At 40.9% G+C, this 14,225-nt stretch overlaps 1 protein-coding gene across 4 annotated transcripts in view; it reads left to right on the forward strand.

Moving 5' to 3' along the window:
* LOC122555177 (hepatocyte cell adhesion molecule-like) overlaps window positions 1-12,229 on the forward strand; it is a 44,524-nt gene extending 32,295 nt beyond the window's left edge. For all 4 annotated transcript variants that reach the window (XR_006313201.1, XM_043700913.1, XM_043700912.1 and 1 more), the window contains 2 exons: window positions 5,485-5,620; window positions 6,160-12,229. Coding sequence is in view for 3 of the 4 variants with exons in the window: in XM_043700913.1 (XP_043556848.1) it covers window positions 5,485-5,597 (113 nt within the window). In the remaining variant the exon portion in view is untranslated. The remainder of the gene's footprint in view (window positions 1-5,484; window positions 5,621-6,159) is intronic.
* Window positions 12,230-14,225: the final 1,996 nt, after the last annotated feature.

The following is a 14,225-nucleotide window of genomic DNA, read 5'->3' on the forward strand; positions in this document are numbered from 1 at the left end:
GCGTTAAACTACTCAGGCATCCCACTGAGTGCTAGGTAGCGGGTGAGATTCCTTTAGGAGGAGGCTGTCTTATATACAGTAATGGGGACTTGCCCTGCAGTGAGTGCAGAATTTGGCAAGGTAGAAACATTGCACCTAAATGACAGCAGGAGCAGAGATTTCAACCATGCCTCACCAGATTTTCTGTGAGTGTATGTGAGCCTGATTGATATTGTTCCCACATCCGAGTCTCTGTTTTGCAGGTGTTGGACATTCCTTATCATTGCTATATTGAGCTCTCCCTGTATGTGCTCAATTACACTGTAGGTTAGGCCATAGCTGGAGCACTATGTGCAGTTCAGGTCACCACATTATACGAAGGATATAATTGCATTAGAAGGGTGCAGAGAAGATTCCCTAGGACGTTGCCCGGGAATAAGCATTTTAGCCATGACGAGAGGCTGGATAAACTCAGGTTGTTTTCTTCAGAGCAGAGAAAACTGGGAGGGGACCTAATTACGATATATAAGATTATGTGGAGCATGAACAGATTGGTTAGAAAGCAGCTCTTCCCCTTAAGTTGAAGTGTCAACAATATGATGGTACAATTTTAAAATGAAGGGCAGAGATTTAGAGGGAATTTGGAGAAAAATCTTTTCACCTAGAGGGTTGAGGCAATCTGGAATGCACCACCTGGGAGGATAGTACAGCTGGAAAGCATATTTGATGAGCATTGAAATGTCACAATGTTCAAGGCTACGTGGTAAGTGCTGGAAATTGGGATTAGTGTGAATAGGTTGCAGCAGACCTGCTGGGATGAAGGCCTTCTTCTGTCCTCTAAAACTCTATAACTATTGCTGTGGTTCTGTTCGCCGAGCTGGAAGTTTTTGTTGCAAACGTTTCGTCCCCTGTCTATGGGAGCCTCCTGTGAAGCGCTTCTGTGGTGTTTCCTCCAGCATTTACAGTGGCCTGTCCCTGCCGCTTCCGGTTGTCAGTTTCAGCTGTCCGCTGTAGTGGCCGGTATATTGGGTCCAGGTCGATGTGTTTGTTGATGGAGTTTGTGGATGAGTGCCATGCTTCTAGGAATTCCCTGGCTGTTCCTCGTTTGGCTTTATTTTGTGCAAACTGTTCTTGTCGTTTAGTAAGAATGAAAGTTGTTAGATATTGAGAATTTTTAACAATTCCATCCCGAAGAATGAGGATTTAATAATTTAGCTTCATGTTGCTGTGGTTCTGTTCGCCGAGCTGGATGTTTTTGTTGCAAACGTTTCGTCCCCTGTCTAGGTGACATTCTCAGTGCTTGGGAGCCTCCTGTGATGCGCTTCTGTGGTGTTTCCTCCGGCATTTATAGAGTGCCATCCACAATCTCCATCAACAAACACATCGACCTGGACCCAATATACCGGCCACTACAGTGGACAGCTGAAACTGACAACCGGAAGCGGCAGGGACAGGCCACTATAAATGCCGGAGGAAAAACCACAGAAGCGCTTCACAGGAGACTCCCAAGCACTGAGGATGTCACCTAGACAGGGGACGAAACGTTTGCAACAAAAACTTCCAGCTCGGCGAACAGAACCACAGCAATGAGCACCCGAGCTACAAATCTTCTCACAAACTTTGAACTCTATAACTATTATACAAAGCTGAAGAATATTGGTTGTTTTAAATGCCTTGCAACCCTTATCTTCAGTGATGAATTGATTGATAGAGAGTAACAGCTAGGATCAGCAAATGAGATGGGTGCTCAGAAGGCTTTACACTGAAGTATTAAATTATCACAACATTAGATGTCCATGATGTTTGCACTCTGGTTATTACTTCCCTCATTTATTCTGTGAAACTTCACCTCTATATTTTTAATACATGAGGCAGTTGAAACAATATTGCATGTGTACTCTTTGGTCCATCCTCAACATCCACTGACAAGACATGATTAGAAATCTCAAAATCTTAGACTGAGGCCGGTGAACCAGTATTGAGGCAATTCTCCTGATAGCTGATCTGTGCTGGGTAGGACATGTCATTAGAATGGATGACCATCGCATTTCCAGAGAGTTGCGTATGGAGGGTTAGTGGCTGGCAAAGGAAGCCAAAGTTGACTGAGAAAGCACTACAAGACATGCTTCTGAAAAACTTGAAATGTTCTGGTACTCATTGGAGACCTCCAAATTGTATGTCACTTTGAAAAGGATCAATGTCAACATCTTATTGCTGCTCATGAATAGTATCATACAGCAGGATCTATCTGTCTCAACAATATATCAATCTCAATGCCCCAACTGTTTTGATAGTTGTGTGTTCAGACTGGGGCTACGTAACTGTTACTGTGTTCTTTGTTGATGAGTTGCCCTTCATTTTAAAATTGTATCATCATATTGTTGACACTTCAACTTAAGGGGAAGAGCTGCTTTCAAACCAATCTGTTCATGCTCCTCATTGTTGATGTTGAAGGATAACCAGCATCATCATTATTGATGCAAATTCTGGGCAATTAACATCATGGAATTCCTTTAACTCATATATGTTCAAAGCCATTACATATTTTAGCAGTAAAAGATCCTCACATTACCTGGAGACAGTGCAGATATCTTTAACCAGTATTGTATAAGTCCTTGATTAACTCAATTGCCCTTGAAGAGCCTAACTTTGCTCATAAATGGAGCTCACAATCTCAGACAAAAGAAAACCCTCATTCAGTCCATTCTGGGTGTATTAACAGCTGGTTTCCATTTCCATTGCACAATTGTGATTTAGATGAGGACAGGAGGCAACACAATGCTTCAGAGAGTGAGTTATAGGCTCATTATCAATTCATGGGACTCTCCTCACCTTCATGTTCCTTTCTGACTTGCCCTACCTGTCAACCCATCAGGTTTGAGCCTCCCATTCCTAAAAAAAACATTTTTCATTTAATACTTCATCTTTCCATTTTACACCCAAGCCTCAGGCCCACAGCTTAATTATGTCAAGCATTGTTACATACTGTTATGAAGATATGGGTGTACTGTACCTTTAAGAAAGTTAAAAGCTAGCAGAACTATCTGACAGCACCAAGTGTTCTCAACAAGATACAATGTAGCATGTGGTCCAGCAGTTAGTGTAGCTGGTTGCCTGTAGACAAAAACAGATTTGATTTATGCCAATCAGTTTAAATTATACCCTCCCAAAAAAAAATTCTAATCAATTTTGAATTTAGTATATTGACAATCTTAAAAGCCAGTGACATAATCCAGTGCTTTGAGGGGAAAATTGAACAGTTGGGAGGAGAACTGCCACCAGACCAACAGATGTAGACTGCTAGTCAGAACTGTCTGAGAGGTACCTGACTAGAGAAGGAGTTTGCACAGAGAAATACATCGACACTGACCTGGAGAGCAAATCTGCAAAGAGAAGATTCAACAGTTGGCTGGTTTTGAAATTTGGATTTTTCAGTAAATCTTAATCAGGGGTTTTATCCGACTAGTATTAAAAGAAGGGAAGATAAAGGATAGGTTAGAGGAAGTAGTTGTAAATAGTTGTTAGTTAATTATTCTCTGTTATACTTTAAGAAATAAAGTTGCAAATTTTTATTTTAAAAATTTCTTGGCCTCTCAAGTTTCACAGATTACTGCATGGGATAAATCTTTTCTGTGTTGTTGGTGTAAATTAAGCAGGAGGGCTTACCCTGTGTTGTAACATGTATAGTCCACCCATTGAAGCCAGGATGGTGGTGACCATTGCTCCCTCACTGTCTCAATGCCACACTCTGTGCTCTCCCATGGTGTGTTGTTTCCTAGCCTTATATATTGGCTTGCCCACAGCCCATCCCCTTCACAATTATTGTCCCCTCTGCATCCCATAAGCTGCCTTTAACCAATACACTTAACTTCCCAACATATCAACACAGCAATGGCCTCTGTCAATCACTCTTAACTTTCAGTGGACAGATCTCAGGACTGATCTTGGCCCAAACCCTTGACTGACTGATAATGACAATCCTGACTGATGGTGGACCAGAACCCTGAATGATCACTGCGCAGCTTCTGATTTATTTATTACTGAACCTTGATTCATTGGACTCGACCTGCAGGATGGTCTATTGGGCATCCCCGGATTGTAGTGAGATGGAATTCCTGACCATGATTATCTCAAGCAACTGAACAGACCCTTTCAAGCCTCTGGATATGTGATCTCCTTCACTGATTGTGGCTTCACCCTCTGACTGACCAAAGCTCCCTTTGACTAAACTAGGGAGGCTCTCCTTAGAATTTGAATCATAGTCATTTGGTTGAAACACATTCAGTGTGTTTGCTTTTCAAAGTTGATGACACATGCTGCAACTGATCTACCTCTCTGTCTGTGCTAAAAGGCAAGGTAAGACAGACAGGCCATAAGTTCTGAATAAAGCAATAATGTGCAAGAAATGCAAGACAATGTGAAGATGCAGTGAGCATCCATGCAAGTATAAAGTGAGAAAGCACTACAAAAGCAAGCAAAGAGCCTTAGATGCAGCCTATTCAAATAAATGAGATGAGTTCCTGTCCCTGTATGCAAAGTGGCCTTGTAATGAAACATGTCCAAAGTGCAGTATTGAAGGAGCTGAACTATATTATAGGTATTCATTTCCCAGCCCTATATTTTGACTATTGAACCTGTGCTGACATGCTACTGCACACGACTGGGGTAAGTGACAGTTGAATCTGGGCTGCCTCACTCAGAGTTATAAAACTACCACTGTGCCACAGGAGTCTGATTTTCACACAGATTGCTAAACAACCTCTGCTCCTAATCTATTTATAGCTATTGTAAATGCACGTAGTCCCTGTCCATGGACATACCCTGGGATGTAGGGAATTATGGCCGGAGTAGGTGCTGGTGAGTTGCCAGGTAACCACTCTGACCTTCAGATCAGGAATTGGGGCCATCCATTTCTCTCTGCCATGTGGGAAAACAGCAAATTGCATACAGATAAAGCAAGCTTAGTTAGTAATGAGATATTAATGCATGAAACAGACCCCTCACCAATCTCTGACGAAATTCTAAGCTCGCCATTGCAACCTTGAGTGGAAAATCTGACTTTTTTTCTCATTATTGAGAATGTCATGTTTGCATTCATGCTGTATTTCCCAGCTGTCTTTGCAATTGCCTGCATTGTTCAGGGACTGGGAAAATTCTGCTTAATATTTCTTTTCAAATGTAATAGCTCAAATTTCCTGGAAATGAGCTACTCTGCTGTGACACCTTTTCAAAAATGTTTGGCCTGATTTCAAGCCTGTCTGCACATAGGAACATGTAAGGTCGAGAGGTTAAATGATGGTAGGTACTTACATGCTGCATTTCCAAAAAGTTTGGGTTTGCTGTCATTTTAATTGTTTGGATACTGACAGCATTAGTGCCATGTAGCGGAGGGAGGTACCCAGTCTCATTAACATTAAAAAGTTGGATCACTTACAGCTTTGTTCAAAAAAAGCCTCATTTTTTGTATGTTCTCATCATGTCTCTTTGTTTCCTTTCTTACTTTAGGTACAAAAGAAGGTCATCATTATGTGCAGGTTATTATTGTTATTCTGGTGGTAGTGGTTGGACTGATTATTCTTGTGGGCGTGGCATATTGTTTTTTTCAGAAAAGTCTTTAACATCATCTGGAAGACAAGGGGAGGTAAGTTTATAATTGAATTTACAACAGAGTCTCACGTACAATGACTTCACTGGTGTCACTGTTGTCTCTGGTGTCCCCCAACGATCAATCATTGGTGGGTGGTATCGTCCAAAAAAACAGAATTAATTTTCACTGCAACGAGCTTTACCTTAGCATTAACTCTTTGCATTTTGCTTTTATTGCTGAATTATCAGACTATTTCTTTGGATCAGCAGAAATAACTATTAAGTAAATATTAGGAAACAAGAAACCTAAGAGGGGTGCCGACTCCAAACACCATTTCCTAGCCACCAACCACATCCCCTCTTACCTAGCTGCGGGTCTGAGACTAAATCAGTCTGTTCATAAAATTGGTGTTGCATTTGACCCTGAGATGTGCCTCTTACAACATATTGATGACATCAGTAAGATCATCTACTTCCATCTCTGTCCAATCTGTTGCAGACAGAACATATATGGCCCATGTTTAATTCTAGAGAACGGTATTCATTGAATTACATTCTGTAACAATTCTTTTTATTTCATTTATTTTTTTCCAGCTGGGAATCAGTGAAGAAGTGGGCATTAAAATGCAATTATGCAGTGCAACAAAGTGGACTGAGGGAAAAAAGTCTATTTGAATAAGCAACTGACCTGCAAGATTTTCAAGTGTTTGACTGGTGGCTTTGCAGAATTAAATACAATCAACAATCCATAAATGTTTTTTCACAATTGAACAGAACCATCTGGTACATCAATTTGAGTCATGGAACTTTTGTCTGTTTTGTAAACTAATATTACCCTGTTTTATTTTTTAAATTCTTGTTTCTCGAGATGTTCCACTCAAAGATTTGAGAAACAGATGTAAAGCTGTGCACTCAGCATGAAATTATTATTGCAAGGTTTGCTTTGCGAATGCCTAGCCACTGAATATTTTCTGAGAGGACATGACTCTCCTAAAGGTGGCTGTGCCTGTAAAGCCTGATTTTCCTTTGTACCCATTTGTGTGTACATTTAGCTGTCCCCAAGCCCATTACTTTGATTGCGTTTCTTTCCCACTTCTCTTGTCATTTTTCTCCTTGCTCATCCATTTCTAAGAAATAATCATGTTGTTTCTTACCTCTCCCCTCTTGGGTACTTTTCCCCTCTGTCCTTATTCCAATCCATTTCTACTCTGTCTCTCCAGGCTTGATTTTTCTTGGATCAATTTAAGACATCTGTGCATCTCTTAGCATTCTGGAAAACTCGCTTTGTGGCATCCATCACTGCATCCTTGTAAGCAGCAATCTTAAATTGTCCTCCCTTCCCAATTAGGTAAGGTCAATGGATATCCTGTTACACTTCCCCAAATCACCCAAAATCTCTCTGTATTCTGTAAACAGAAAAACAATCAATATATTTCTCTGCGTTTCTGGTTTGAATATGTATTCACTCAAACAAGGATAAACCATCTACAAAAATACTGTGGATAATTGTATTAGCATTATGGCTTTTACTAAAGTTTGGCTTAAATGGATTCTTACTGAAGCTTCACGGCTGGTGAAACATTCCATATCTGGCACAGCCAAACTTCCAGAGTATGATATGTGGGCAAAGCACATCTCGATCTCTTACCCCTTTCACTTTGTATAAATTCTTCTTTGAGCATTTCTTCTTGTTCCATCTTCTCACGATGATTTTTCTTCATGGTACATCAAAACCACCCTGAGATGTCATCCCTTCTTTTTCCTTGGTATTTGCACCAGGTGACTTCCCATCCTCAATAATTTTGATCTTTATCTTAATTCACCTTTGCCTCATTTCATCCTCCTATTCTGCAAGAGGTATGAGGACGGGTGATGAGTTTCTTCTTCATGAAATCTTATATTAACTGTTCAGTTCCCTCTGCTGCATCCTCTCCTGTCCTTTTTTATAAAATGAAATTCCTGGGTTCCCCTCTTGCCTTGCAATGATTCTGCATGTTTGTCTGGTGCCTCTCCTAATACCTGAGTCCATCTGATCTTTAAAATTCACTGACAGCTTTTGGTATCATTCTCACACTCATCTGCTGATCCCTAGTGTTGGCTGATGTTGTAAACTATCTATCTCTTCAAACAGGCCTATTTCTCAAAATTACCATCATCAATTTATTCATTCAACATTTTCATCATTACAAACTACCATTTCATTTCCTTTTGTTATTCAAAGTCCCTAAAAGCATTGTCACCTCTGAAATCTGTGTCCACTTTATCAGAATCTTTGGAGATGGCACCCTGGAAGTGAACCAATCTCCTGGAGGAATGTGCTGCCCAAAGTAACTGAAGTTGTCTAAATGTGACCACCCCACTGATTGACCGAACATCCATTTTCTAAATTTAGAGCAACAGGTCCATTCAGCAGGTTCACACATCATTAAACAAAGATCAAGCAATCGCATGAATTAAGGCAGAACACAAGTATTAATTGAAGAGGCAGGAACCCAACTTGCAGTTATGATAGTTATGAAAAATGCACAATATTGAAATTAAATGGAAAGGCAAAGGTATAGGTAATCTGTTCCTTGTGACAGCTATGGGGTACAATTGCAGTGTCTCTGTGTTTACAGTAAAACAAAGAGTGAAAGAAAACAGAAACTGTAGTGTGAGAAAGCTCTGCACAATGCTGCCTATCAACTTGGAGCTGGAATCTTCTGTTCTTTTCAACAGGAGCCTATCTGCAAGTGCACAGCATCTCTGAGCTCATGTTCAGCAATGTCCTCCTATATGCCACCCCATCAATGTCCATGTGAGTTCTCCATAGCAGATGTTGTTTACAACATCACCCTCCAGTGAGCAGGAAAACCATTCTTTAGCCTTGGCCTAGGTGCAACCTAATCATGTCTAAATGACTGACCACACACTTTATATGAGCTTCCAATGTAGGTGCAGTGGCAGTGTCTGGGTGGGTGACTGTGAGAGTCAGCACCAATGGCAAGGCCTCTATGCCAGTATTATTCTGTTATTGTTTCTTTCTCCCCTTGTTTGCTGGTGCTAGGCAGCTACATGTTTGAAAGCAAGAATGAGCAGAGAAGGTTGTGGTAACAGAGGTACAGGAATGGGTGTAAAGCAGGTAACTTCATCATCAGACCAAACAGTAAGCTGGAGATATGAAAACATTATAATCAGAAAAATACCACTATCCTGAATGATCAAATTAATGCTGGTTAATCTCTACCATGATGTAGAGAGTTATTTCCTCCACAGGACTCAGGAGAATCAGAGGTCCATGTCCCCCATCAGCTCTGCTCCTTTTCACTCTGTGCTGTCTTGCCCTCCTTAGGATAGGGAAGAACTCTAGTTGAAGCTGTTTTTTAGTGAGTCACCCTCTGTAACTGCAGTGCTGAAGGTTGTGGCAGTGAGAGATTGGCGTAAGGCTACCAGGCTTGGTAACTGTGTGACGAGGAAGTAGAGCATTTGGATGTTATGTTTGGATGTTATATGCCAGGGAGTATTGCTGGCTGAGTGTTGGGTGTAGTGTATTGATCAGCTTGAGATGCCAGTGGAGACATCATGAGAAGATAGATCTGTTGGTCTTGATCAATCATGTAAGTTCTGTGACACCACTGCAGGTCCTTGAGTCAGAGGCTGAGAATTGACCAGGCCACTTCTTCCCATTCCCTTCTGAAGGTTGTGCTGAGGGCCTCTTGCCTCCATTTCAGAACCATGAGTGCCCGAGTGCCTCCAGTACCAAAACCATGACTTTGGGGTCCTCTATCTACCCTGATGTTCCATTTTTTGGGCTTTGAAGTGCAGCAATAGTACTCGCCACCAAACTGCTAGATTCAGTGGCACTCCCCTCTGAGAGATAGACCATACCATGTGCCTTCAGTGATTGCAGAAGCAGTTAGCAGCATGATAGACAGCGTTATATTTTTACCAGATAACCGGGGTGGAAACTTCAAATTTGTGTGCTGCCTCCCTTCACTGGGACCAGCATCGGGAGAAGTCATCGATTATGAACCCCAAACACAAACCTATTTTTACCCCTCCATCTTGTTGCTTTTTGTTCCTGTATTGCATTCAACAACCCTAATTAGAGTTCTAAATAATAACTGCTGTGTTTTTGTTCTCCTCAAACTCAGTGAAACCTTTGATGTGGTTAATATTCTCCAATGCATTTTCTCCATTGTTGCAGTCAACAGAAATGGAGTGGGTAGCTCACAGCTTCAACTAGACAAGTCTTGTCACCTTTCTTATGGGTTCTTGCATTCCTCCAAGACTGACCTCTTGCATAGCACAAAAGTGTAATGGTGCAGCAGGAGGCTATTCAGTTCATCATGTCTAGGAGAACAGGAACGAAGGGAGTCAGTTGAGTCCATTCAACATGATAATGGCTGATCAAACACATTTATATATTCCCATAACCCTGAACTCCCTGAATCAGAAATCTATCAGTCTCTAATTAAATGTATATAAAGACTGAGCCTCCATAGTCTGCTGTCGTAGAGAATTTGAAAGGTTCTTAAACTCTTGATTAATAATATTTCTCCTCATCTTGGACCTACATAGCATCCGTCTTATTTTTAAATTATGCCCCCGGTTCTAAACTCCCCCACCAGGGGAAACATCTTAACTGCATGTACCCTATCCATCCTTTAAATATTTTGTGAGGTTGAATGAGATCACCTTGCACCCTACAAAACTCGAGAGAAAAAAGGCCCAGTTACGAACTTCTCTTCATAGGTCAGTGATGCCAACCCAGGGCCAAATTTGTGACGCTCTGACACACTCCCTCTGTGATAATAATATCTTTTCTGTGTTAAGGAGACTGAAAACTGCACACAACACTTCATATGCAGACAAGTCAAACTTCTATACAATTGAAGCAAGACTGTCTTCTGTACTCAAATCCTCTTGTGTTAAAGGCTAATGTTCTATTGACATTACTAATAGTTTGCTGCATTTTTTTTTAATTACTTCACAGGATATGGGTTTTGCTGACTGGGCTGGAATTTATTGCCCATTCCTAGTTACCCTCGAGAAGGAGGTGGTGACCATGCATTTTGGCCTTCAGTAACTTAGTAACAAGGAAACCTAGGTCACTTTGTGCCCCTATACTTTTCATTTAACAATATTATCCATGTCTGTTTCTCCTACCAAAGTCAATAACCTCACATTTTTCTAACATTATAATTTATCTGCTCATTCACAAGGACCCTCACCAGCTTTTACAGATGCACCATAGAGAGCATTCTATCCGGTATGGTATGGCAACTCTCTGCCAAGGACCATAAGAAACTATTAACTTTCAGGTTGTGTGCACAGCCCAGACCACCACAGAAGCCAACCTCTCATCCATGGACTCTATTTACACTTCTTGTTGCTGTGGAATGGCTACCAACATCATCAAAGACCCTCCCACCCCGGTAATGTTCTCTTCCAACCTCTTCCGTCAGGTAGAAGATACAGGAGCTTGAACACACATCAATGGGTTCAAGAACAGCTTCTTCCCTGTTGTTATTGGACTGTTGAATGGACCTCTCTAACTCCAAATAATGGTGATCTCACTAATGTTGATCTTGCTTTGCACACCTCCTGTGCAGTTGTAATCTTGTATGCCTCACTCTAAGCCCCCTATGATTTGTATACTGCTCACAAAACAAAGCTTTTCATTGTACTTAGGTACATGTGACGACAATAAATTAAATCAAATCAAGTCAAAATCATCTTGAAGCCATGTTACATTTTGTTTATATTCCATATTTCCACTTAGCTTTGTATCATCCACAAATTTGGAAATGCTACATTTGGACCCAGACTGCAAATCATTAATATCAGCCAAAGCCCAAGTTCTGATTCTTGCGGTACCCCACTAGTCACAGCCTGAAAATGCAAGGATTTTTACTACACTCTGTTTTCTTTCCTCATTAGTTTCCACAGCTTCCTTTACCCCTCTCTGACTGAGAGGCCACGTCATTAGTTTTCTAGGGTATAATATTGGGAATTCCCTCCCCTAACCTCTGTATCCCTATCTCGATCCTCTCCTTGAAAGCACAGCATAAAATCTAATTCTTTGAGAAAGCTCATGTTGTTTTGTCCTAATACTGTTCTGTGTGGTTTGGTCAAGTGAAACTGTGAAATGTTCTGGGACATCTTATAATTTTAAACAGGCACTATTCAAAAGCAAAGGTAAAAAACTTCCTTTTTTTAAAAAACTGTCCCAATATAAGAAAGGTCTCCCAAGCCGATCCTTACGAAGACCTTTCAGTTACTTGTCCCCTTCTGGGTCACCCTGAGTTTAAAAAAAAATCAAGTAAGTCACTCTTCTCTGTTCTGAATGTCAGAAGATGAAATCTTAACCCAAATTAAGGTGGGAAATAATGTACTGAATTCAACTTTTTGATCAATCTTGAATTTATTTGTTCAAATTATCATTGATCCCAGAGCTGCAGTTAGGAAACCTTAGTTGTGTGAACAAACTTGTTGTTCATTATAATCCAAAGTAACCTACCTATTGGAATTGTGAAACTGTTGTTGGTACTTATCTGCAACCTGTTGCATTTATTTTCTTGACTATTAGATTCTTCATTCTCTTTTACTTTTCATTTTTCAACACACTGGGTATTAAATATTTTGTACTTCCTGTTAAATAAATATAAAAATGCACAATACATTTTGATCATTCATTTACTGAAGGTGTACAACTATGTTGCAGGCAAACACTGGAGGCTCTTGCACTTCATGCCAAGTTAAGAGTCCAGAAATGTGCGACAGTTGGCAAGTTATTCATCTGTGAGGACATTACAGTAGAGATTGGTCCAGCACTCCCTCAATATTCATAAACACAGTACAACATATAACAAAAGTTCAGGAAAAGAGAACCACAAAATTGCAAGAAGGCATGCAAATATAAATGCAAAAGATGCAGAGAAGTGTATGGTAACACATTGTGAGGATGGGAGAACATAATCAAATGATAGATTCTGAAAGTGGTTTTGAGTACCAGACCTCATTTGAATTTGGCAGGTGAGCTGCAAGCCCAAAACATGCTTCTAGATGTAGCTCATTGTTCTTCAATGGAGGATTATCAACTTGATGAGAGGCCTGATGGGGACTAAGAGAGATGGTGGAGACTGGCACGGAGAAGCACGATACCAAGCTATTCCTGCACCTTTGGATACAGAAAAAATATTGAATATATTTTCTGAGTGCTGGAAAGAAGGGGCTGACTTATCAAGAAAGGCTAAACAGATTAGACCTTTATTCATTAGCGTTCAGAAGAATGAGGCGTGATCTTATTGAAAAATATATGATTCTGAAGGGACTTGACAGGGTGGACGTTGAGAAGCTGTTTGCAGTAATGGGAAAATTTTGAACTAAGGGGCATAGTTTCAAAATAAGAGGATACTCATTTAAAATAAGATGCAAAGGAATTTCTTCTCTTAGAGGGTAGTCAATGTCTGGAATTCCCTGCACCGGAGATTTGTGAAGCCTAGGTCAGTTAAAGAGGATGTAGAAAGATTCCTGAAAAGTTAGGAAGTTTGAGGGCTATGAAAGAGGAGTTGAGGCATGGGAGAAGATCAGCCGTCGCCTTATTGAACGCAGGAACAAGCTTTAAAGAGCCAAATGACCTACTCCAGCTCCAGCTTCTTATAACATCCATCTTTTGCATCTGCATAAAATACATGTAAAGTTAATTCCTTGCCACTCACTCACTTTGTGCTTACTTGAAGGTTGCCAACCTCTGTGTCTTGTATTGCTTTTTCGGCAAAGCAGGAGAGGCAGGTATCTGGTATGGTTTGGAGCACTAAGTAGCCAAGGGAGGGTTGGGATGTTGCTGTATGGCACCTTGCTGTGACAACATTTCAGTTGCAGCAGTTTTGCAACACACTGCATGTGCTTCAAGAAAATGGTCAAGTGTGAAAATCCAAGTGAACCAGTCCTTAGTGGATTCAAGGAAGAGTATGTTCAGTTACATAGACAGTCGGTCAAGGGGCTTGTCTGATTACAGTCCATAGAGTTGGCTGTGATACAATCCTACCAGTGTCAAGGGATCTATGTCTTTGCAATCCAGGGATTAATCCATAGTTTGTCCTGGAGGTCTAGTGCAACCAATCCAAAAGTTAAAGGTAGGTCAGGTGGGGTGTACTTGGAGACATGTATGGGCAGTAATGGTCACAGGGTTTTTTTGGGGGACATTCAGTGGAGTGTTTGGAAAATTGGGAAGCTCCTATCTAGAATAGGGTTCATTCCTCAGTCACTGAGGAAATATTACAGTTAATTGAGACAATTCCAACTAGAAGGGTGGGATCTCATAGACCACAGGAGAGGATAGGGAGATCCGATGTTTGAGGGTTGGCAGAGGTGGGGACGGGGATGTGGTGGCTCACAACTCACAATCACTCTGGCCTGTATATGGGGAGATATGGCCAACAAAGACATGGCAGGTCACAATAACCTGGGCTCTGTGGGTAACTTGGGAACATAATAGCAATAAATGGGGCTGAACAAACAAAAAGGGGAATTTTGAAAAGTCAGTCACAGGGACTGCGACACAAAAGGGAATCTGATGGAAGGAGATAATCTGTATCTTAAATGGAACATATAACTCACTCAAAGAGTAGAGATGTCTTACTGCAATTATACAAGGCCTTGGTGCGACCACACTT

This window comes from Chiloscyllium plagiosum, chromosome 12, assembly GCF_004010195.1.
Source record: "Chiloscyllium plagiosum isolate BGI_BamShark_2017 chromosome 12, ASM401019v2, whole genome shotgun sequence".
In the NCBI taxonomy this organism is placed as follows: domain Eukaryota; kingdom Metazoa; phylum Chordata; class Chondrichthyes; order Orectolobiformes; family Hemiscylliidae; genus Chiloscyllium; species Chiloscyllium plagiosum.